Source organism: Elephas maximus, chromosome 2 (assembly GCF_024166365.1).
Source record: "Elephas maximus indicus isolate mEleMax1 chromosome 2, mEleMax1 primary haplotype, whole genome shotgun sequence".
NCBI classification, from domain to species: domain Eukaryota; kingdom Metazoa; phylum Chordata; class Mammalia; order Proboscidea; family Elephantidae; genus Elephas; species Elephas maximus.
The window spans coordinates 165,455,219-165,479,794 of NC_064820.1; the positions used below are offsets into that span (position 1 = coordinate 165,455,219).

The window sequence follows — 24,576 nt, forward strand, 5'->3', positions numbered from 1 at the left end:
GCACCCACCCCCAGCCTTTCTCCTGGGCAGCAGTTGCAGGCTCCCGAGCTCCACGCTGGGGCTGGCTGTCTTCCTGGTGGCCGGTAAAGCGGGACTATAGCTCTCAGGGAGGCCTCGGCCTCTGTCATTTCCCTTTCCCTCCCTCCTTGTCTTCTAGCCAGAGTTCTCGGAGAGGCCACCAGCCAGGAAATGGCACGGAATGCCCAGCCCTACCCAGCCTGGCATCCAGCTGCTTTAGGCCTTAAGCAAATGCCTTGAGTTAAACAAGGCTGGGTATATATAAAGCGCTTAGCACAGCACTTGACCCCTGCACAGTAGATACTCGGTAAACAGTAGCCATTATAATTTTTTTTTCCTGGTGGCCTGGAGAGGATGAAATGGTGGGGGGGGGGCGGGGGGCGGGGGGCCAGGGGTAGGTGTGCAGACATCAACACCCCAGGGGCCCTTGCCGGTCATCCCTCACATTCCACCTATGACCCCTTCCAGGCTCCATTCCAAAGTTTCCTTCTTGCAAAGCAAGGGTGTGGGGGTCCCCTTCTGATCCTTCACATTCCCAAGCCTCTCTCTCACTTTCCTCAAGCTCCCTCCAGCCCACTGGCCCCACTTCTAACTCTAGGTTTGCTTTCTCTATGTGTCCTCATCCTGTCTATGAAAGCTCCCACTTCTGAGCTGCCCGGTGGAGCCAGGGACCCCTAACTTGTCCAGACTAACCTTTCCACCTCGTCCACCACCACTCACCCACATCTTTTGGAGCCTTAAAATGAAAATACAAGAGGTGAGCTGACCTCAGAGCAGTCCCTCCCACATGCCACAGCTGATGAAGTCCTTTCACCAGCACATGTCTCCTTAGAGCATCGTTACGATGAGCAACACTCAGCAGGCCCATTTTTCAGATAAGGAAATTGAGGTCCAAAGAGGGAACAGGTGAAGCAGTGAGTTGACCTCAGGTCAGGACTGGAGCCCAGGGCTCTTCTTGTATTTTGAGGCTAACCTCAGGACCTTGGTTCTTCTTGAAAGATAGAGGCAGAGAGGCTTCCCAGGACCCTGCCCTTGAGTTGAAGACCTCAGCCAAAGCAGAGGCTGGAGGGGAAAGCCTGTTCAGGCCCTGGCTCTGTCAGTAAATTAGTTACTTCCATCTTTGGGACTCAATTTCTTCATCTGTAAAATGGGAAATTCAGAGGGCTGGGAAGGGAGGTGGACTAGAATGGGATCTCAAACTCAAATACTTACAGTGGCCAGGCAGATAATGGAAATGACAGTAAGAGGGCTAGCCAACGGCAAGAACCTTATTTCCTCAAATATGTATTCTCTCCCCTTTATCTTAAAACACACAGCTCTCTCAGGCTGTCTTTCATTTTCCTACTTTTGATAGAATCTGGTACAAGAAATACGCCCTTTCCTCTCATATCTATGAGATACGCAAAAATCACAGGCAGCTTACACAGCGTCAGGGTCAAGTAGATGGGCAGCTGTGGCTGTGGAGAGCAGAAGTGCGCCCCCTGCAGGAGGACACCCGCTCAACCCCAGCCCAAGCTGCTGGCAGCATTGCAGGTCCAGTCATGCCAGGTACTCTGATTTTCAAGAGAAGCCAGAAATTTTGTGTCTTATCTGAAATCTCTTGATTTTTAAGTGCTGAGAGCCAATTCCAAAATTTTTAAAATCATCAATGGCCCCATAGAGCACATCTAGGGAGATTGGATCTGACCACAGGCCACCATTTTGTGAGCTCTGGGCTGGAGTTCTCAAGAGGCGATTCAGTTGTTAAAAAAAGACGCTGACTGTGTAGGCAGCTCATCTTTCAGTTAAAGGAACTGCAGGATCCTTGTGTGGGGAGAGGGTGGGAAGCAGTCCAGTGTGGTAGGGAAAGCTGAAGGCTGAGTTCCAGTGCCCTTCTCACCTCTGGGTCTATCTCTTCCTACCTGGTTAACCGGGCAGGTGGACCTTCTCAGCAAAGCCAGGGCTGTACCCTTCTCAGAGCTGAGCCCTTGCTGTGGTGCTGGCCACACGCCTGCTGCAGTCTACTCCTCTGGCCAGGCCTCAGCCAAAGGGCCCCTCAGGTGAGCTTTCCTATATTGGCTCAGTTGCCCTGCCAGCCCTTCCGGGCTCTGGAGAGAAGCCTCTGTCAGGCGCTTGCCCCACCACTCACTGACATGCCAAGCAGAGTTTCTTGCTAAGCCCTGATGCTAATTCCTTCCCCTGCTGTCTTTGGGGCCACATGCCACAGGTAATTGGGTACTCCCCACCTTAACCAGCTTGGCTTTGGCCAAGAACCTGGGAGGCTCCTCTGATGGACTCCCTGGTGACCCAGCCTGCTTAAGGGCACTTGCTCTGGGTTTGGTCAAATGTGTGTTGAATCTGGGCTCTGCTTATCTCTAGCAGTGGCAACTGGGGTAAGTCAGGCAGAGCTCAGCTCCCTGAGCTTCAGTTTCCTCATCCGGAAAACAGGGATAGCAATAGCCCCCTCACTTCCTTGTCATGGAAGCCACCTGAGGGGATGCGTGAGAACTGTTTAGCATAGTGCTCCAATAATGGTGAGGGGTATTGTTACTCCCTGGGCCTGGGTCAGTCCAATCCGGACCTGTACCCCAACATTCAGGAAGATTTCCCCTGTGATTGGCCCAGTCTGAGAACTCCAGCCCTGCTGTGAAGGGGGGGACAACTTTTGACCTCTCCCCATTTCTGGGTGCTGGTATGTGACAGGTGAGGTAAACCCCTAGCCACAGGGTCCTCTATAGCACCCACTGTCAACAGGCCCTCTGGCCTGAAGGTACCCAAACATCCAATAGGGCACTACCCCCAGCAGACCAGTTCAGGGTGTGTTGGGGACTCTGTGGTCCCACCACCTACCCGAAAAGTTCCTGGTGGCCAGCATGGTGGTGAGGATGGCTCCCTGGAACAGAGAAGAGGAGGAGGACATGGGGGAGAGGGGGGGGGTGAGGGGTCAGAGGAGAGACAGAGAAAGGAGAGGGGCAGTGGGGAAGGAGAGGCAGGTGCTGCCTTCAGAGACAAAGCCTTCTGCCCCTGATCCTCCATTTGTTCCCCTACACACACCCCAGAGACTGCCCCCAACCAAATACTTCCAGCTAGGGCCAAGAGCCCCCCACCCATGAAGAAGTCAGGGGCTAGCGGGCCTTAGCTGGCTCAGCTCCTAGGAACAGATATTAATAGGTCCCACTGGCCCAGGCAAGGCTGGTGGATGGACTCCAAGGACGCCTGCCAGTGGGGGCTCCAAAAGGCCATGGAAGTTTCCTGCCTGGGTAAGGACAGTAAACCCTTTGCGTGCCAGCCCTCCACCTCTCTGCCCTCTGCCGGCACTCAGCACCTCACTCCAGCACTTTTGTCCCTGTGTGGCCCTGGGCTCAGAATCTGGAGGGTTCTTAGCATGAAGAACTCCTCTCTGTCAGTCAGGGGCAGGGGCTATGGCCCTGTGGTCAGGCCTTCCAAGGTTCTAACCCTGTCCAAGTCTGACCTGATTTGGACAACCCCTGAGTCAATAGTCTACGATTTTTAGAATCCCTGATTGCAACATTTGAGACTTCCTCCACGACACCGATCCCACTGGGGTGGGGCTAGGACTCAGTTCTCCTGGCATCAACCAGCCACCACCCTCTCAGCCCATGGCCCCGTCCTGAGCCCTCGTTCCAGGCCCAGGAGTAGTTGATGAGGAGGTTCCGAATGACCCTGGCCTCAGCATCCGTTACTCATCATCTCCCAACGTTCTGATGGCTTCTCTGCCCCAACTGGCCGGGGCAGGGAGGGGGGCACCCCTTGTTCCCTGCACCTACCAGCTCATGGGGTCCCTGACAAGAGCTAGGTCAGGAGCTGTCACGACCCTGAGCACACAGTTTAGGGCCCTCCTGGGTCCTACTGTTGCTTCCTTGGGGCCATGGTCACTGTCTGAGTCTCTCAGCCACCCTCCCCACCCCCCAGCGCTTCAAAGCCAGGACCACGCACCCCCTACCCATGGTCTCCCACCCAGTCACAACTGACCCATACACCGTTGCCCTAAGGGTTCATGCTCACGCTTCCAGCTGTTCCCTGTCTGGGACACTCTTCCCCACTCTGATCCTACATTTGGCTGATACCTGCTTATTTTTCAGGGTCTCAGCTTAAACGCCATTTGCTGCAGCAAGGTTTTTCGGGATCTTTCCAGACCTGGCTCATGGTGGTGCTTTGCGTTCCCACAGCCTCAGTCACAGCACTCATCACGGCCCTGAGGGTTCCTGGTCACTCATCTGTCCTCCCACTAGACTGAGAGCTCGGTCAGGTGGCCATGGGGCAAATTCACTGCAAACTCCCTGTGATGGCTATGGGTCAACTTGACTAGGCTATGGTGCCCAGTTGTTTGGTCAAACACCTGGATGTTGCTATGAAGGTATTTACTTATAATTAACATTTAAATCAGCTGGCCTCAAGTAAAGCAGATTACCCTCAATAATGTGGGTGGGCCTCATCCAACCAGTTGAAGGCCTTAGGGACAAAAACTGAAGTTTTCAAGGGAGGATTCTGCCTGAAGACTATAACATAGTCTTCTATGTTATAGCATAGACATTCTGCTCAAGTTTCCAGCCCACTGCCTGACCTACAGATTTTAGATTTGCCATTGCTCACAATCCTCTAAGCCAATTCCTTAAAATAAATCCCTCTTTCTGTCTTCATATATGTGTTTTATAGATGAATATGTATATAGCCAAAAAAAAAAAAAAACAAAGACTGTTGCTGTCAAGCCAATTCTGATTCATGGTGACCTCCTGTGTTACAGAGTAGAACTACTCTGCAAGGTTTACAGAGGAAACCCTCATGGCATAGTGGTTAAGAGCTACAGCTGCTAACCAAGAGGTCAGTGGTTCAAATCCGCCAGGCGCTCCTTGGAAACTCTCTGGGGCAGTTCTACTCTGTCCTATAGGGTCTCTATGAGTCGGAATCAACTCGACGGCAGTGGGTTTTTTTTGCGTATATGTATATATGTGTGTATAAAAAGAAATTTTTTTTCTGTATACGTATGTATATATATATTCATCTATCATATATATATTGTCATGTGCCCGTCAAGTCAATTCGAACTCATAGCAACCCTATAGGACAGAGTGGAACTGCCCCATAGGATTTCCTAGGCTGTAATCTTTATGGGGGCTGATCGCCAGGTCTTTTCTCCCTCAGAGCTGCTGGTAGTTTCAAACCATTGACCTTTCAGTTAGCAGCCGAGCACTTAAGCATTGTGCCACCAGGGCTCCTTACTATATGTAAACATATACGTCTAATCTTATTGGTTCTGTTTCTCTGAAGAACCCTGACTAATATACTCCCCAAAGCCTAGCCCACTTTCCAGCATACAGTAGGTGTTCAATAAATGGCTTGTTGAAGGAATGAACTGAAGTACTAGCGAGTGAGTCTCTTGGCTTCTGTAGAGACCCAGGCACGCTACTCCCACACCCGGGGTCATGGCCGGGGGGACCTGTTACCTTCAGTTTTCTCCTGGCGTTGAACTTCTTCAGGCAGTCCACGGTCTCCTGTCTGTGCATGCAGGAGGCCACAGTGGACCGGTGCTGGAGGGGAGAGGGAAGAGGTCTGTGAGCAGAAGGCAGGCTGGAGGAAAGGCCTCCCCAAGGTCCCCTCAGCAGGACATCTTAATGGAAGTGTGGTCGACATTTGGGGCAGGGGACAATTCTTTGTTCTAGGGGGTGTCATAAACACAGCAGGATGTTTAGCACCCAGGATGTTTAGCCCACTGGCAGTTTCAGTAGCACCCCCAGTCATGACGCCAGCCCGAAATACTTCCCATTGCCAAATCCCCCCGGGGACCATGCAGGTCTGAGTTTGTGAACTAAGGCCTCCTTGGCCCCATTCTGGGGGTCTGGGCCCTGAGGCTTGGCGGGGCTCTGTGGAGGGCCCTGCTGAGAAAGGCTCACCGAGATCCAGGGGTGTTTGAGGGCCTCGGCAGCCGTGATACGTTTGGACGGGTTAATGGTCAGCATCTTATTGATCAGGTCCTTAGCTTCCGGAGTGACGGTGTCCCACTCGGGTGATGGGAACTGGAAGGGGCAGAGAGGCCAGGTTTGCCCAGCCTGCCCCAGGCCACCCCTGCGATCCCCCAGCCCCTGACTGGCAGGGGAGCAGGCAGGGGTCCCACTGCCTACCCACTCAGGCGTCTGTAACCAAGGGAAGTTGGAAGCTCCTAAATGCAGGGATCCATCTGGGATCAGGGGTGGGACAGGTCACCTGACCCTAGGACAATTGGAAGAGGGACAGAGGGAAAGGTACCCCCCCCCCGCATTATTCTGAAGCTATGCCTCACCTGGAGAGAAGCAGGCCAGTGGTTATAGCCCAGGCTTCAGAATTAGAAGACCTGGGTTCAAGTCCTGCCCCTGCCTCTCCCTGGCTCTGAGACCTTGGGCAAGTCATGAGGATTGCATAGGCTATAAAGCACGTGGGTCATAGTTTGGTAGATAACAGCTATGCAGAAAAGCAGGATAGCTTGGTAAAAGCGTGGACGCTGGAGCCAGACTGCCTGGGTTCAAATATCAGTTCTATCATTTCTTTGCTGTGTGACTTAGGCAGTTACTTAACCTCTCTGTGCCTCTGTGGGGATAATAATAGTACCTATGTTATAGAGTGGAGTGAGGTGTAAATGTAGTGATACATGTAAAACATTTAGAAGAGTGTGAAAGAAATGTTAAACCAGAACCAGGTGCCATTGAGTCAGCTCTGACTCATGGTGGCCCAGTGTGAGTCAGAGGAGAATTGAACTCCATAGGGTTTTCAATGGCTGATTTTTCAGAAGTAGATCACCAGGCCTTTCTTCTGTGATGCCTCCGGGAGAACTTTGGTTAGCAGCTGAGCTCATTAGCCATTTGCACCACCCAGGGAAATAAGTGTTAAAAGTGTTAGCTATTATTATTATTTTACATATATAGAGAGAAAGATAAAAGCCTGGCTTCTGGGGTCTGCTCCCCCACTTCTGAGCCAACTTTGGTTCTCTTTCTGCCATCTTGGACCCTACAGGATAAATCCTGTCACTTTGGGCTCCCAGTCATTAGGTGTGTTGTGCTCAATACTGGGCCCTGGTCAGTCCTCAAGCTCCATCTGTGCACTTGAGAGTGAGAGGGGCCCTGAGTGGGTGGGAGGGCAAGGGGGAGGTGTCCTCTGGTCTCTGGTCTCCCTGGGCATCGACTTTCACTGGAAGGGGACCCAGGGATGGGGGTGGGGGGGCAGAGGAGGAGCAACACTCACATCATAGGCGCCAGCTTTGATCTGCTGGTACAGGCGATGCTGGTCCTCATCCCAGAATGGAGGGTACCCAACCAGCAGGATATACAGGATGACCCCTGGGGAGAGGATGGGAGAACCTTCAACCCTCTGTGGGCAGGAGAGATGAAGGGTAGGGGGGTAATGAAGAAAGGAGAGAGGGGGCACCAGAGGAGGGGGCAGCTGAGGAGTAAAAGGGTCTTCTAGCTCCCAGGACACTCACCACAGGCCCACAGGTCCACGGGCTTTCCATAAGGGTCCTTCCGCAGCACTTCTGGGGAGAGGTATCCAGGTGTCCCTGCAAACCCTGCTCCCCAGATACAGACAGGCAGACACACACACAAAGGTTGGCACTTAAGTAACTCAGAGCAAGGCCCTGCCGGAAGAGGGGACGAGGGCTGCCCTGGAGATGGGAAGACACCCCCACCCCCCAGACCTTAGTGTTACACCATGCAACTCCATGTTGCACCAGACTGAGGTCAGTAAACCTCTGGACCAGGGTCAGCAAATACATAGTACACATGTCCCCACTCCAGAGCCTATGGAAGAAACCATTAATCAGAACTCCTTCCCGCAGGTCCTGACTCAGCTTCATAAGCTTCTCAACACAACCCTCTCTGCAGCCAGTACCAGTTGATTGCTGGTGGCACTTGAGATGAAATCTACATGCCATGGCAGTTCCAGGATGAGAGCTGAACCTTTGCCCACTCCCAATCCCCTCCTAGGAGCTGATGATGGGACTTCTGGGGACCTGTTCCTAACTCCGGCTCTGTCCCCTAAATCCTTGGGTAGGTCTCTTTATCTTCTGGGCCTCGGTTTCCTCATCTGCCAAATGGGGAACTAGGGACTCCTATCTCAAATACTGAGAGAAAGAGAGTATTTAAGTACTGGAAACCCTGGTGGTGTAGTGGTTAAGTGCTACAGCTGCTAACCAAAAAGTCAGCAGTTTGAATCCAACAGGTGCTCCTTGGAAACTCTATGGGGCAGTTCTACTCTGTCCTATAGGGTTGCTAGGAGTCGGAATCCACTCAAAGGAAATGGGTTTTAGTTTTTTCTTTATCTTAAATACTGGAGTTCCTGGGTGGTGCAAACGGTTAACATGCTTGGCTGATAACCAAAAGGTGGGCAGTTGGAGCCACCCAGACATGCCTCAGAAGAAAAGCCTGGCGATCTACTTCTGAAAAATCAGCCAGCGAACATCTTATGGAGCGCAGCTGTACTCTGGCAAACATGGGGTCACCATGAGTCAGAGTCAACTCTGCGGTAACTGGTGGTATCTTAAACACCTCCCAGCATCACCGGAAGGGCTAACTGAAATAGTGGACAAAAATAGTTTAACGATTAATTATAAGAATACCCACTGTTTATCAAGTGTATGCTAAACACGGAGCTGAGCATTCTACATGCCTGATATCATTTAATTCTCACAGCTCCATTTCACAGGTGAGGAAATGAAGCCTTGGAGAGGGGAAATGATTTGCCCTGAGTCACACAGCTGGTAAGTGGCAGAGTCAGGATTTAAATCCAGAGCTCTGGCTCTTAACCATTGATCCATGTTGCTTACTAAGAAAACATTCCAGATAGCTAAAAGAGACTAAAATTACACCAAAATCTCAAAGAGTACTGGGTCATCTGAGTTACACTCCTGACTATACTCCTTTCAGGAAACCCTGGTGGCGTAGTGGTTGAGACCTTCGGCTGCTAGACCTTTTAGTTAGACCTTTTACAACTCTATGGGGCAGTTCTGCTCTGTCCTATAGGGGTGCTATGTTAGGTCAGAATCGACTCCACGACAATGGGTTTTATACTCCTTTGAAGTGTCCTTAACCTTGCCCAAGTTTGTCAGCCTCCATTTCCTTACCTGTAAAATCAGGATAAAGCTTTCTAGCACCCAGGCTGCTAGGGGAAATCCTTAGCCAACAGTGAAGGTGAGTGCTCATGAAACTGTTTTAGTGATAACCATGCCCCTGAGCCTGGCCCCCAGAAAGACAGGATACGCAAAGCCCACTGATCTAGAGAGGCTGGGTGGGGTGGGCCCTGCACCCTGAGGGCTGGCTTGACCATAGAGATGGTCCAACAGCCATCCCCAACCCACCCTTGCTCTGCAGAGAGTTCCTATAGGTCATGTGTCAACAGCAAGGCTGGCCCCCCAAATCCTTGCCACCTCCCACCCACCCCCCACTCACCGAACCACGCCTGTTGTTCTCCTTCCACCTCTATGGCCAGGCCAAAATCCGCCAGCTTCACCGCAGCACCCTTGAGCTTGGAGGCCAGCAGCAGATTCTCAGGCTTTGCAGGACCAGAGAGGAGGGAGAAAGAGGAGGAAAGGGCCAAGAGGACCATCAGCAGATTCAGAACCTCACCTCTGGGGGGCCTGGGTTTACAGGAGAAGTAGCTGGATAATCCAGGGGCTCCCTTCTCCCACCTCCAGCCCCCACCACAGGGCCTTGAGTGTCAGTCCTTAGAGAGGGGTCTGCCCTATGCCAAGGCCTCCGTTCTGTAACGGGAAGACCCTTCCTTCATCTTCCCTTCCCTCTCCTCCCCTCCCCTCAGGGTCTGGAGCTAGGGCTGATGTGAGGAAAAGAGACACCACCACCACAACAAAGAAGAAAAAATAATATCCCTACTATGTGCCCAAACTGGGCCATATATGCAGTATACATTGTCTCCTGTATTCATCCCAACAACACCTTGGGGTAGATATTAGTATTGTCATTTTCCACAGTGGTCTTCTTACAACCCCTGAAATGGTCCTACCTCAGGGCCTTTGCACCTCCTGTTCCTCCTACCTGGATAACTCTCCCTAACCAAGCTTCACAGGACTGGCCCCTTCTCCCCAACCAGCCCTCACCTCAGGTCACCACCTCAAAGAGGTCCCCCATGACTACTCCACTGAAATGAGGAGCCCCCAGGTGGCCTCTGGCTTGACTCCTTTTTGTCACCTTCGGAAATCTCATCGCAATTTCTAATGATTTTTCTCATCTGTCTATGTGCGTGTTCACTATCTGCCACCCCCAGTAGAATGCGAGTTCCTTATCTGTCCTGTCCATTGTATCATCAGCACCTAGGACAGTGGGTGGCATATAAGTATTTGTCCTGTGTATAAAGATGAGGAAACCAAGGCTCAGAGAGGTAAATAACTTGAGCAAGATCATACAGCTGGTAAGTGAGAACCAAAATTGAGGCAAAGTCTGATTCCAGAGCTGTGATCTTAACCACTCTAGGCTGACAGATAGTTGGAGCTGGTACATGGGACCAGCAACAGCCCTGAAAAAGGCCCCACACCTGGTTTTTTGGGTATCAAGTCTGCTGCCCTCTGGTGGCTCAGGCCCCCAGAAATCCTGTACCTCCTGCTGGGTCTGGACATTCCCCTCCACCTTGGGACTCAGTACAGAGGGGAGCTAAGATCATGGACTCTACAGTTGGAAGGTCCAGCTTCTAATCCCAGCACTGTCCCTTCTACACTGTAGAACTTGGGCAGATTATTTCACGTCTCTGAGCTTGAGTTTCCACCTCAGAAAAATGGAATAATGCCTACCTCATGAAGAAAAAAAAAAAAAAATTTTTTTTTTTTTTTTCATGAGCTGGTATAGGGATTAACTGAGGTGATCCATGGAAAGCACTTAACAGTGGCCTACAGTAAGTGTTGATAAACATTAGGATTCACAGTTTCCACTTGGGGAGGGGTTCAGAGGCCCTGAAGACAGCCAATCTCCTTCTGTCCTCCAATTCTCTTCCCCACGGGGACTTCCAAGGGGTCCCACATCTGATCCTTCACTGCCCAAAGCTAGGCAGGACCCAAGCAAATATAGCTCCTGTCTGCCCAGCTCGTTCAGGCCTCTTTTGTCCTCTGGGGCAGCATTTCCAACGTGTCCTGGGTCGTGGTAGCCGTCCTGCCCTGATTTGATGAATGTGCTACTAATTAATCTACCCAGTGTGGTCTAAATTTGGGCTGCCTCTCCTCCCTCCTCCCTGAGCAGGGGTTGGAGCCATAATGGGAACAGGCCCTCTGGGAGAACGGTCCTGTTGTCTGGCCTAAGACCCTCTCCATGTGCACACTCGACTATGGTCTACACCAAGTCCCAAGGAGCTCACTTGGGGCTCCAATGAGAAACCATGAACTGCCCATGACAGCCAGAGGTGGGTACCCCAAGAGGGTCCTGGGCCAACAGGAGCATGCCGAGGGAGGGAGCCAAGGATGACGAGGGTCTGGAAAGCACATTCCAGCAAGAATGGGGACTGTAGCCTGCAGAAGACCTAGGAGCTGCAACATCACTGCTCCCAGTCCCTCCAGGGCTGCTCCGAGCTGGAGGCTGCTCTCTGTGACCCCAGAGGGCAGAACTGGGCTCATGAGTGAAACCTCAGCATCAGGAAAGATTGAAGGAGCATTGTCTATTCAAGGGACTACCCAGTGGGGAATGACTTTGTCATCACTGAAAAGCAGAGGTTTTATGGATGCCTGGCAGGGTCACCCTAAAGCGGCTACAACAGGAACAGGAACTGGATTGAGTGGGTATTGGCACCAGACTACTGAGGGCACAGGATCCAGGACCAGAAGACCAGGCTCCAGGCCTAGTTCCTCCACAAATGAACTGCATGTCGTTGGGCAAACCCCTTAAACTCTTTAGGCCTTAATTTCCTGCTCTGAAAAATGGGGGCAATGTCATAAGCTACCAGACACTGATGCCATGAGGCCCCACAGAGTAATCCATGAACCCTGTGCTAACGGGGCAGGGCTGGGTGACCGGGGCCAATCCTAGACTCCACGCTTGTTTAGTCCTGCCAGTCTCTTTAGGAGGATACTACAAGAGCCCCACGTCCTATTGGTCTCTTCCTCCAGCCTGCCAGACACCCCAAGAACAAGAAAAATAACATATCTGCTATGGCTGCTAACCAAAATGTCAGCAGTTCGAATCTACCAGCCACTCCTTGGAAACTCTATGGGGCAGTTCTACTGTGTCCTATAGGGTCGTTATGAGTTGAAATCGACTTGACAGCAGCAGGTTTGGTTTGGTTTCTCTCATTTGACATCCTCATTGACCCCTTGCAGAGGTTGCTACGGCAACCTGCTGGCAAAGAAGCTGAGACTCAGAGAGGTTGAGATACTCCAGGCCATGCAGCTAGGAAGTGGGCCTAGTTGGGATTTGAACCGAGCCTGTCTTCTCACCCTATGCCCTGTAGTCAATGTTGGCAGTCTACCGGTGTGCCTCCTGGCCTGGCACAAAGCATGTGGGGCTGAGAGTCAGAAGAATTCAGTCCCAAGCCTAGATGCTCTCCCTCCCTGAGCCCAGCTTCCTCATCCAGACAGTGGGGAAGACTCCCTGCCCAGCCTAACTCAGGGAAACTAGAAGAGTGTGATAAGGCCCTTGGCTGGAGGAAGGGAAGGCAGGGCTGGGGGCAGGCTCCCCCCTGAATGGCACTCAGGGGTGGGCCACTCACCTTCAGGTCCCGGTGCACCACCCCCATCTGATGGCAGTGCAGCACTGCCTCCAAGATCTGCTGGATACAGTGGCTGGAAGAAAGGGGTCCTGGTATGAGAGCGGGCAAGAGTGGCCCACCCCTGCATGCCCTCTGCAAGGCTGTCTGGCACTCACCTAGCATCAGCTTCACTGTAATACTCCCGGGCCACTATGTCTTCAAACAGCTCCCCACCAGTGACCCTGGGGAAACAGGCAAGAATCACTCTCCCACAGAGGCCATGGTACAGCCTCATCTACAAGAGCCTCCAGGAAGCTAAGAACTGTCCCCCCAGGGACATGAGAACCTCAGCCCCAAAAGGAGGGGACTAGGGCTGAAGGCCTGGGGGCCACCAGGGGCGCCCCTGTTATAACAGCCTTGCTAGGTTCCAGCATAGCCTCCCACTGGCCCCCCTTCGCCCTTACCCCTCTGTTGCCTGCCTTTCTGCTGCCCTGGGCTCCAGGCTGGTGTTAGACCTGGGCTGGGATATTTGGAACACATCGCTCAGGTTCATCAGGCTTCTAGAAACCCAAGGCTGTTTATTACAGATGAGACCAGCGTCGCTGAGTTTTCTTGCCAATCCAGGAACCACCAAAGCCTATCTTTTCATTATTGCTTTTCCTTAAATTGACTGGCTTTAAAACATAAACATATTCCAAAAGGAAACTTTATATGGCCACTGTAAGTGGGAAACCGGCATCACTGGCCATAAATAGAAGAGAAATGGAAATAAATACGTAACCATGAAGGTCAAAAGTGTTTGTTGGTGTAGCAGGAAAACCAATTTGCACTGCTTGGGAGACTTGGGACCAGAAGAGGGAATCCAGCCCAACCCAGCCCAGCCCAGGGACATTTGGGACTCCTCAGCCCCAGGGACCCTGCTCAGGCTGCCCCCAGTACTGATCCATGCCAGGGTGGGGCCAAACTCACAGGTCGAAGATCAGGTAATGGTGTCCCTCCTCAGAGATGCTGTCATGGAGTCGGACTGTGGGAGGGGCCGAGGTAACAGTTACATCCAAGGCTCCCACCCCCGCCCTCCCTCTCGTCCCTCGTATAGCCAGCATTCCAATTGCTGAGATGGTCACTGAGCACAAATTAGATACCAGGTGCTTTGACAAACAGATGAGCAAGTGCTCAGGGCACTGAGCGCTCTGACGTCAAAAAGAGAGGCCTGGGTTTAGAGACAGTGGACTCTTGTTCTGGTCAAAGTTTGGTCCCCTCTCCTTTCCAAGGCCTTAGTTTCCTTACTGGGCAGGCCAGCTACATGCAAAGAGCCTGTGGCTCACATCTCTGCCTCTTATGAGCTGTGTGACTCTGGGCAAGTTGCTCCGCCTTTCTGAGCTTCGGTTTCCTTGCCCAACAATGAAAATGAAACTCCTAGACTTGCAGGGTTGTTGCAAGAGTTCCATGAGGCACACAGTCGGTGCTCACTCAGTGCTGGCCCTGAGCTAATGTCCCTGCTCCGCTTCCAGGTCGGAGGAGATAATAAAGCCAGGTGGAGGGGGCAGTGACGGTGTTCTCTGAGTTCCGGTGCGCTGAGAAACTCATCTCTCCACACCTCATTTACCAAGAGCAGAGGCAAGGCTCCCTGGAGCCCAGAGCTCTCAGAATCACCCTCTGGGCTTCTAGAAGTGGTACCTGACGCCTGAGATGACTCTGGGGCCCACGCACGTCCAGCCAAGTGCAAGTGCTCCCAGGACAAGTGCCCTACACCACAAACTGAAAATGTCCATAGAGGGGGCGTGGCTCAGTGAATACAGCCACATGATAAAAATTACACAGCTATTAAAGTGATGTAGCAGTTACGTATTCCCTGGTTCAGAAAAAAAATTCAGAGTCATTGCCAAATTACACCTTTTGATGAAAGGCAAGGTGCTAAACAGTGTGCACAGTACTTTTTCAAAAGGATGTATTTAAGCTTGCATAGGACATACTTCTCTCTGGAAGGAAACGGAGAAGCTGGCATTGGGGGTGCCTTTGGAGGGAGGAAATGGGAAGAAGTGGTCACAGGTGGTGGGAGACTTATTTTTCACTGTAAACCCCAGTGCCGTTTGAATTTTGGCCATGTGCGTACATTTCCGACGCAATATTGAATTTCCTGGATCACTTATGGGCTCCCATATCTACACATAAGGTCTGGGGAGTGGACTGAGGACAGGCATCAAGTACCCAGAGTGGGTGCCTACGGGCGAGGGGAGGTGGGGGCCAGGGATGGAGGATGAAGGGGACACAAATTAAAAAAAATTTTTAAATTCTTAAATGGTAACACGTATTTAAAAATAATTGCTGAAAGATGTTTTAAATATATTTTACAGCAAAGAAAGGCAGGTTGCCTAACAGTGCCTGTGTTGTTATTGTATACTGTCGAGTCGATTCCAACTCAGAGCAACCCTATGTGGCAAAGTAGAACTGCCCGTAGGGTTTTCTTGGCTATAATCTTTACGGAAGCAGATCACCAGGTCTTTCTCCCGTGGAGTTCAAACTGCCAACCATTCCGTTAGCAGCGGAGTATTTAACTATTGCACCGCCAGGGCTCCTTAACATCACCTGTAACACTGCTTTGGTTTCTTATCAACATTTTATTATAAAAATTTGCAAATGTACAGTCAAGTGGACACTCGTATACCCACCACCTAGATTCTATCATTAATATTTTTCTACACTTGCATTATCACATATCTGTTCACTCCTCTATTCATCCACTAATCCATCTTATTTTTTTTAAATGCATTTCAAGGTAAACTGCCTGCTTAATTTTTACAATTTTATGTGTATCTGTGTAGTAGATGCCATTGGGGTAGGGTTGCCAGAAAAAAAAAAAAAAAATGCTCAGTTAAATTTGATTTTCAGATAAATGATAAATATTTTTGGTGGCACCCTGGTTAAAGCACTCGGCTGCTAACCAAAAGGTCAGCAGTTTGAATCTACCAGTCACTCTACAGGAGAAAGATATGGAAATCTGCCTCTGAAAAGATTTATAGCCTTGGAAACCCAATGAGGGCGCCTCTACTCTGTCCTATAGGGTTACTATGAGTCAGAACCAACTCCACACCAATGGGTTTTGGGTTTTTTAAGTATGACCTACATATTGCATATGTGGGTATACTTATACTAAACATTTTTTGCTGTTTATATGAAATTCAAATTTAAATGGGCATCCTTGTATATTTTTGGTATGGAATCTGGCAAGCCTGTATATGTGCCCTGTCCAGATCTCCTTGAGAAGGTTGATGCACCCACGCCCCAGCTGCTGGGAGTAGTGGCTGCTAACAGGTGCCCGCTTGCCTTTTTCTGGAGAATTGCCCTTGGCTGAGGGCAGTCACCTTGCCCACAAGGTTACCTGGAGCCTTCAGCCAAAGATTGCCTAATGGAGGTGTGGGCGAGGGGACGGTAAGGTGGTACAAAGGGCTGGTCCCCTTGTCCCAAGGAGGAATAACACTGCCATGTGATTTATGCCCCAGAGGTCCCCCTTCACCACCTGGGATCAGGTCAAATTTAGATTTGACTTGAGACAACATCCTTGCTCGGCTCCTTCCCCCTCTTTATCCTGCTTTACCCCACCCCTTACAGATCTCCTCTGGGAGCGCACCTCAATAAACCATGACCACCCAAATGCCTACCTCAGGCTCTGCTTCTAGGGAACCTGACCTGAGAGAATACGTATAAGTGTACTTGAGAAAAATCTGGAAGCATATATCAAAAAATGTTAGCTCTAGGTGGTGGGGTTATAGGAGATACTTCTAAAATGATCTGTTCTCATTTATCTGTAATAAACTTGTATTATTTGTGTATCAAGGTAAAGTTTTGGAAAAGTACTCTCCTCTCCCAGTCTTCCTCTAAGTGGACTCTTGGTGAGCATGCCCCAGGCAGCTGCGTGAGTCTTCCTTTCTTGAGTGTGAGAAGCTCTGAGAAGCCAGCCGCAGCCAGAATCATCTCAGAAAGGACTTTTAGAATGGGGCCAGTGACTTTTGGAAGGAGCTTTCCCTCCCCTGAAGGCTGGAGTCCCAGATCCACCCCGTGACCAGGAGCCTCAACCCCTACAGAGAAGGTCCTTAGAGCTCAGGGAAATGGACATAATTGGGGCAGGGGTGGTGTGGGTATTTGCTGTCTCTAGCTCAGATGGTACCTTTGTGCTGAGTGGTTAAGAGAACAGCTGCTAACCAAAAGGTCAGTGGTGTGAATCCACCAGCCGCTCCCTGGAAAACCCTATAGGGCAGTTCTACCCTGTCCTGTAGGGTCCTATGAGTCAGAATCGACTTAACAGCAATGGGTCCCTCTGAGAAGACACTTTAGGGGGACAGGAGCTGTATTTGAATCCCCACTGGGCAGTCCACAACCTGTAGCAACTGCACTGGAGTCTGCTTCTGTCCTTGAGAGATGGCTGAATCAGACCTCTGAGCCTAGGAGACAGGACTCCTCGTTTCAATGCTATTTTCACACACAAACTCCCCTTTCATTGGTGGAGGCTGCCTAGAGGAATAACTCAGCCAGAGTTCTAGAGAAACAGCAGGTTTCAAGGGCCACAGGCTCTTGGGTGGCGTAGTCATGATCCCAGGTCCAGGTGGAGTGATTGGCTTGTCTATGTCAATTGAGTTAGGTTGTCGGTTTATGCCTTTAAAAATATTGTCACAGAACAAACAAATCTGTTCATTTATGAAGGATTTATGAAGTTTCTGACATGCCTGTCCTATTTCCAACAGTTGCAATTTTTTCCTTGGAAGTTGAAGGAAAGGACTTGCTCCCCTCCCTATGTGTGTCCCTGACACCACACTCCTGACATCCACTTGGGAGGCTAAAAAGAAGGACTAAGAACATGGACTCTGGAGTCGGACTTGCTGGCTGTATGACTTTGGGCAAATGACTTAGCCTTTCTGAGCCTCCATTCCTAACAATAGTGCTAATACTGCTGGGCTGTTGTGAGGAATTAGTGAGATATTGCTCATAAAGCACATAGCACAATGCTTGGCACCAGGAAGAACTTAATAAATGAGGACGTTATCATCTTCATCATCAACCAACCACATTTCCCTTCCCCACCTCAAATCATCTTCTGGATTTTCAAGTTGTTCCTGGCACAGTCCAAGATTCCTGCTCCCTGGGGTGGCCTTCTGGAGTCTGCCCCATATGTAGATGGTAGGTGGTAATAGCCCAGAAAGCAGAGTACTGTCCTCCCCCAAGCAGGATTGGGGAAATAAAGATGCTATAGGGTTGCTACAAGTTGGAAATCGACTCAAGAGCAACAGGTTTGGTTTTGGGTTTTGGTCCATGGCACAGCTGGACCAAGCTGTGCGTGTCAGGGACTTCCTTGACCTATTGTCCCTGGGGCTAGGCAACAGCCACATATAGGCAGCAACCAGTAACCTTGGCTGGATTCTCTAAGCATGTGGGCTAGTTCTCTGTCTACGTTTCTCAGGCTCTACGCCCGTGGCTGTACCTCTTTGCACTTCTTTGGGCTGAAATTACAACCTACTTTAAAGCGAGATGCTTAAAGGATCAGGAAGGGGCACCCTCCAAGGATCCTTCCAGCCCTGATAGTAGCTGAAGGCTCTTTGAGGGTTTTCCTGTTCTGGGATGCTCTGCTCTGCTCCCAGCAAGCTGTGCATCAGCCACCTCCCCCTCAGCTCTCACCCCCGGAGCCTCAATCCTTCCACACATCCTCAGTGTCTAGCAAAGACCTCAGATCTTGGGAACACTTGACATCAGGTGAATGGAGGAAAGGAATGAATGACTTGATGAGAATTATAATAATGAAGATGATAGTTAACATTTCTGAGCATTTACCATGTACCAGGCTTGTACTGGAGACATGGTGGTGCAGTGGTTAAGAACTCGGCTGCTAACCAAGAGGTCAGCAGTTCAAACCTACCAGCTGCTCTTTGGAAACCCCATAGGGCAGTTCTGCTCTGTCCTATAGGGTTGCTATAAGTTGGAATTGACTTGACAGCAGTGGGTTTGGTTTTTTGGTTTAGGCTTGGACTGAGGGCTTTACTTGCGATATCTCATTTAACCCTCCCAACAATCCTAGAAGGTGGGCACGTGATTATTTCCATTTCACAGAGGATACTGGGGCTCAGAAAGGGTCATACCCTGCCTAAGCTCAAACACCTAGTAAATGGCAGAGCTGGGATTTGAACCCAGGTGTGCTTGACTCCAAAACCCGTTCTCTTAACCACAATGTTGTCTCCAATGATGACCAAAAATCTTGATGACTCAGGGAAATGATAACCCTATGGTGGTGTTTCAGGCAAGAGAATATGTCTTACTTAAGTCAAGTTATTCTATAGGAAGGTGTAGGTTGGGGAAAAGGAGGGCAGCTTAATGATAACAAAGCACTTACCTCAGGACAGGCATTATGCTATGCTTTAATCATCACAATACTATGAGATAGGTATCATTCCCGTATTCCAGATGAGAAAACTGTACATCAGAGTGGTTAAACAACATGCCTAGGGTCACACAGCAATTAAGCAGCAAACCCATAATCTGAGCTGCAGCCTGTCAGCCCCAGAACCCCTAACTTACTGCTCCATTATAGCTGGGAATGAGAGGGAGAAGAGGGTGCAAGTGGGGAGGGGCAGCATTGACCTGAGACAGCTGCAATCCGGTAGCAACACACACACACACACTCCCTCCTCCTTTCTCCAGAGCAGACAGCCTTTAAAAGAACCTTGGAATTTTATAGTCAAGGATAACTCACACGCTCCCTTCATCATACAGATGGGGAGTTAGAGGCTGGGAGAGGGCAGGAATAGCCCAGGGCCACCCAGTGAGGAAGTAAGCAGGCCAGGGACCAGGCTCCAACCAGGGATCCTCCCTGCAAGCCTCCCGGCTGCCTCCTCTCTGATTCTGGCCCTGGAGCCTCTGGCTGCTCTTGTGCAGCTTTGCTCCCCTTCCCAGGCAGGCGCAGCTAAGGGGAGGTGCCGTCTGGGTATAAATAGCAGATGGAGATGCTTCGCTTGAGCAAGAGAGTTAACCCTTAGGGCCCTGGGCACTGAGAGGTGCTTCTCTCCTGAGGGAGATGGCATGGTGGCTGTCAGAGTTAGAGTATCCCTTAGAGAGCACATAGGCCTTGTTTTCAAAGCACAGCCTATGAACCAGCAGCCTTGGCATCAGCTGGGAGCGTGTTAGACACGCAGAATCTCAGGCCCCAGCCCACTGAACCAGAATCTGCCTTTTAACACAATGCCCAGGTGATTAAAAAAGGAGAAGCACTGATCTGAACAGCCCTCTCCTTGTGAAGATAGAGAAAAGTGGCTCAGAGAGGGTAGTACTCCTGCCCAAGGTCACACAGCCATTCCCTGGCAGAACTAGATCTAAAATCTGCACTTCCTCTTGTCACGACTCAGAATCCTGGCGGGCAGGGGTGCAGCCTCCCACCCCCACCCCACCCAAGGTGCAGGGGTGGAGATGGGGAGGTCAGGCAGTAACCTGCTGTTTTAGTGCCCTTTCAGCTGGCCCTGCTGCCCTGGCTCTGCCCACTTCATCCAGATCCAACCCGGCTGGCCTCTCCACGTAGCCTCAGCCTGCATCCGGTTGACCCCTGAGGCCTGGGCCAACGGAGCTTGCCTCTTGGTGGCGAGTGGCAGGGCTAGGGAGGCGGCAGGGCCAGGGTGCCAGACTGACTCAGCATGGGGGTGGGCTTGGGGAGTGGGCTGTGCAGGCCAAGGCCAAGTGTTTTCCCTCCTGGCCTATTTTTGTCTCTCTCAGAGCTCCAAGAGTTTTCCTGAAACAGCTTTTCCGAAGGAGGCTGCCGGCAGCGTGGGCAGGGAGGAAGGGCCCCCTTTTCACTCTCCCCCAACCAAGCTGGTCTCTGAGGAAGGTGGAAACTATTAAAGACGCCCCCTTCCTCATCTCTACTGTTGCTGTGCCCAGAGAAGAGAGCACCCACTCCACAAACACTCACGTACCCCGTCCCCTCCAGCCCCCCCTCAGACTCCTCACTCATTCCCCAGGGCTCACCAATGTTGGGGTGCTTCAGGAGGCGGCAGATGCGGGCTTCACGCTCCAGCTTCTGATGGTCTGAAACACAGATGACCAGGTGAGGTCCAGGTGAGGGAGGACCCTCCACCACCCCATCTCTCCCTCCTCACAGCCTCTCATCTCCACTTCCCAGGGCAGCCCATGGGGATTGGAAAAACTTGCCTTTTAGCCAGGGCCTATGGGTTCTCCAGGAAGGCAGGGGGGTGCGGTGGGAAGAGGGAGAGGCCCGGGTTGCAAGTCCCTTCCCATCTCTAGTCCTCAATTTCCAGAGCTCTCAAATGAGGGGCTTCCCTAAGCCCCTTCCTGTATGAAGCCCAAGCTCCTTCCACCAGCCTATAACACCCTTTGAGGCCTGACTCCTGCTGCCACATCCTCCAGCTCGGCCCGTCAGGCTCTACACTGTGCCCAGGCTGAAAATCATTTCTCTGAGCCTACCCCAGCCAGCCTTTTCACTTTGGGGCCCTTGCATGTGTGGTTCTCTCAGCCTAGAACACTCTCTCAACTTCCCATACCGTCATGCACTGGCCATCATTCATTCCTACTCATCCTTAGATGTCATCACCTCCGAGAAGCCTGCCCTGATTGCCAGGTGGGTAGGGGGCCTCTTCTCTGTGCTCTCACAGCCCCTGACAGCATGCTCCACACTGTCTTACAGACGCCTGTATCCTTGAGGGCAGGGACTTGGTCTCTGTGCACCCCTGGCATTCAGCTGCATGCCTGGCACATAGTAGGTGCTCAAGAAATAACTGAATGAAAGAACGAGCGATTGAATGAATGAACACGTTTCCAAGGGAGTAGATATCCTCTCCAGGAGAAGAGTTGTACTAATTCAAAGCAGCTACCTGCCTTTCAGAGGCCTCAGAGATGAAGGTAGCCCCAAAGAATCTATAGAACCTCCCTGTGGCAGCCTCATGGTGTACCCAGGATGTTCAAACCTCCTTTTCAGGGCTTCCGTCTAAATCTTCTGGGCCTTCCCACCCACTAGGGAGAGAGGCCTTGCTCAGGATTTGCTACCTGTGACCTCTGACTCTGAGGCCGCTGGGTACAGTCCTATCTATGACCCCATTCAGTCCACCCAACAACCCTGGGCTGAGGGCATCATTATCCCCATTTTATAGACCTGGAACTGCTGTTTGACTTAAGGCGAGGCCTCAGTAGTAGCCAATTCCCTTTCTGGTGCTTTTCTCACAATTTGGCAGTTAATGCCTTAATTAAAAAAAAAAAAAAAGGCAATAAAAAAGGAACTGCTAACAAAAGCTGAGTATTTTCTGTTGCCAGGCACTGTGCAGAGCTCTTTATATGCATTTCTAGCCCTCACAGTAACCTTTGAGGGAGGTTCTATCATTATTCTAGTTTTACAGATGAGGGCACAGAGGTTCAGAGGAGTAACTGGCCAATGTCACACCCATGGTGAATGGAGGAGCCGTGTGTTGTACCTAGGCAGTCAGACCCCAGAGCCTGGGCTTTAAAACCCTGTGTTATACTGCTCTCCATGCACTGAAACATAACCACTACCTCCACCTGCCCCCAATTCCCAGATGGGAAAACCAAGTCCTACAGAAAGGAAGTGATGTACCTGAACTCACATGGACACTCAGAGACCAAGCATGCACTAGAACCCCAGTCTCCTCATGGCTCTGCGAGAGCAGGCAGGCACTAGAGAGGGTGGTGAGGATGGAGAAAGGGCCCCCCTCCCAGCCTTAGCCCTTGTTCCTGGGCTGCCAGCTCCCCTTCCCCCCACTCCTCCATTAGAGCAATCACTGGCCATCCTCCAAGGGCCGCAGAAGCCAAGATCAATACTGAAATGTGGCTTTTCCATCCATAAAGCAATTAAGTCCAATTCTGTTTCCATAGGCTCAACTCCCCAGCTGAAGACAAGCTGCAGGATGGAGAAGGGGAGGTGGGGCCAGGCTGTGGGGGTGCACCCCTGGCTCCCCTCCCTCCCTGGCCTCCTTCCATAACCTCCAGGGAAGGCAGGAGACACTGATTCCTGGACAGAGGACAGGGAGCCCCCTCAGGGCTGGCCAAGGGCTGAGGAAGGCTGGACATCACCCCCTCCACACCCTGCCTCCCACCCACCCTATACACAGCAGAACCAGAAATCAAACAGGTCTCTGAGAGGGGGTTGGGGTCCCTCTGACTCAGGCTACACGTTTGGGGGAGGGGGCTTAATCCAGAATTTTGATGTTTTCTCCACATGAGGTTATAATCCAAGGAGCAGGGTTACACTGACAGGATTGAAAACAGCAAATGCTGGTCACGCGGCTCAAAACTTGTGTCTGGTTACCAGGCCTCACTGCTGGAAACGCTAGGAATTAACTGTTTTTATAAATCTTGCCGACATTTTGTGAATAGTACAATCAGACGGCATTGCAACGTTCAACATTAAAAGCATTAATTTGTTGGATGTAAACATATACATTATGTCATCATTTTTATAAGCCTATTTGAAATGTCTTCGTTTTCTAATACAGAGGAAACCTCAAGCAATGATAGGGACCGTGCTGCTCTTGACCTATGAGGCCTTGTTTTGTTATGCGGATGGGGAAACTGAGGCCCAGAGAAGAGAGGTCCCTTTATCAAAATCACTCATCAGATGGTCAAGCCTTATTAGAACCGGAGATCCGAGGACCCACTCCTGGACTCCTCTTCTCTCCTGCCAATTGTTCACGGCAGCCAGGGAGCTCTTTTGAAAATATAAATTAGATCGTTACTCTCTGGCTTTAAACTCTCCAGCAGCTTCCCAAGGTACTTATAATACAATCCAAACTCCTCACCTCAGCCATCAAGGCCCAGCCTCATCTCAGGCCACCCTCCTCTCAGCCAGGAAGTTCCAGCCACACTTGCCTCAGGCGCATCAAGCTCCTTCCTACCTCAGGCCCTTTGCACGTGCTAAGCTGTCTGCCTGCAATGTTCTTCCTGTGGCTGCCTCATTTCATCAGACAGGTGCCAGCACTGTATCACCACTCCTCCGCTACCCCAGAGAGTGCTTCCTTGGCTGCTTTATCTAAAAGTATCCCCCCACCATTCCATCACTACTGGTTACCCTGTCTTATTTTCTTTACAGCACTCATTGCTACCTGAAATCGACCAGTTTATTTACATGTTTCGTGTTCCTTTTAGTCTCTGTCCCTAGAAGAGGCTCAATAAGAACAAGACCTCGTCTCTTGATCACTGCCACGTTCCCGAGGCCTAAGGTCCATAGCTAATAACAGGCAGAGCTGGGATTTGAATCCATGTTTGAAATGACTATACTATACTGCCTCCCACTCTAATAATGCATTAATTGATCAATCAATCCATCTAGCTCAATAGAGTTCCATAATGGTGAGGGGGCAGAGAGAAGCTGGGGGTCTCCAGACTCTTACCTCGGTACCTGGAAGGGTTGTCCCCCAATGCCCACTCTGATGCTTTCTGAACCTTTTCACTCCCTCCCTGGAAATAGGCCTCCTGGTGTTGAGGGTGAGGAGGCCAGCCCTGCCCACAACTCAGCAGGCAGGGATGGATGGAAACACTGGGGTAAGGCCCTTGGGGCCAGACAGACCCAGTGGGACAGGGGTGCTGTGGGAGAGGAAACGCAATCATACAGATGGACAGGATTGTGCCCGCAGAGAGGAGCGGGCTTCAGCAGGCATGTGGGCATCAGAATTCTGGCAGGAAGCACATGAGCCAGGGAGAAAAGAGGCCTTGAGTCTGGGAACAGGAAGGGCACCCCACTCCTCCATAGGGCAATAACAGGGTTTCCAATCCTGGGAAGTTGGAGAAATAATCCCAAGAACCAAGAGAACCAGGGAAGGGGTGGGGAGGAGACAGGGAAGACCCCCCAGAGCCTCCCTTGCATGCACCTGAAGTTCAAGGGCAACCTGAATGAGCTCGTGACATGTTTCCCACCTG

General features: G+C 51.1%; 1 protein-coding gene across 1 annotated transcript in view; it reads right to left on the bottom strand.

Moving 5' to 3' along the window:
• The window catches only part of CAMK2A (calcium/calmodulin dependent protein kinase II alpha), a 75,551-nt gene that overhangs the window by 29,820 nt on the left and 21,155 nt on the right, over window positions 1-24,576 (bottom strand). Inside the window, exons 3-12 of the mRNA XM_049874067.1 lie at window positions 20,662-20,721; window positions 13,633-13,687; window positions 12,840-12,905; window positions 12,685-12,757; window positions 9,432-9,534; window positions 7,469-7,552; window positions 7,231-7,325; window positions 5,910-6,032; window positions 5,463-5,546; window positions 2,848-2,890 (exon numbers count right to left, since the gene is read on the bottom strand). Of these exons, the coding sequence (XP_049730024.1) occupies window positions 2,848-2,890; window positions 5,463-5,546; window positions 5,910-6,032; window positions 7,231-7,325; window positions 7,469-7,552; window positions 9,432-9,534; window positions 12,685-12,757; window positions 12,840-12,905; window positions 13,633-13,687; window positions 20,662-20,721 (786 nt within the window). The remainder of the gene's footprint in view (window positions 1-2,847; window positions 2,891-5,462; window positions 5,547-5,909; window positions 6,033-7,230; window positions 7,326-7,468; window positions 7,553-9,431; window positions 9,535-12,684; window positions 12,758-12,839; window positions 12,906-13,632; window positions 13,688-20,661; window positions 20,722-24,576) is intronic.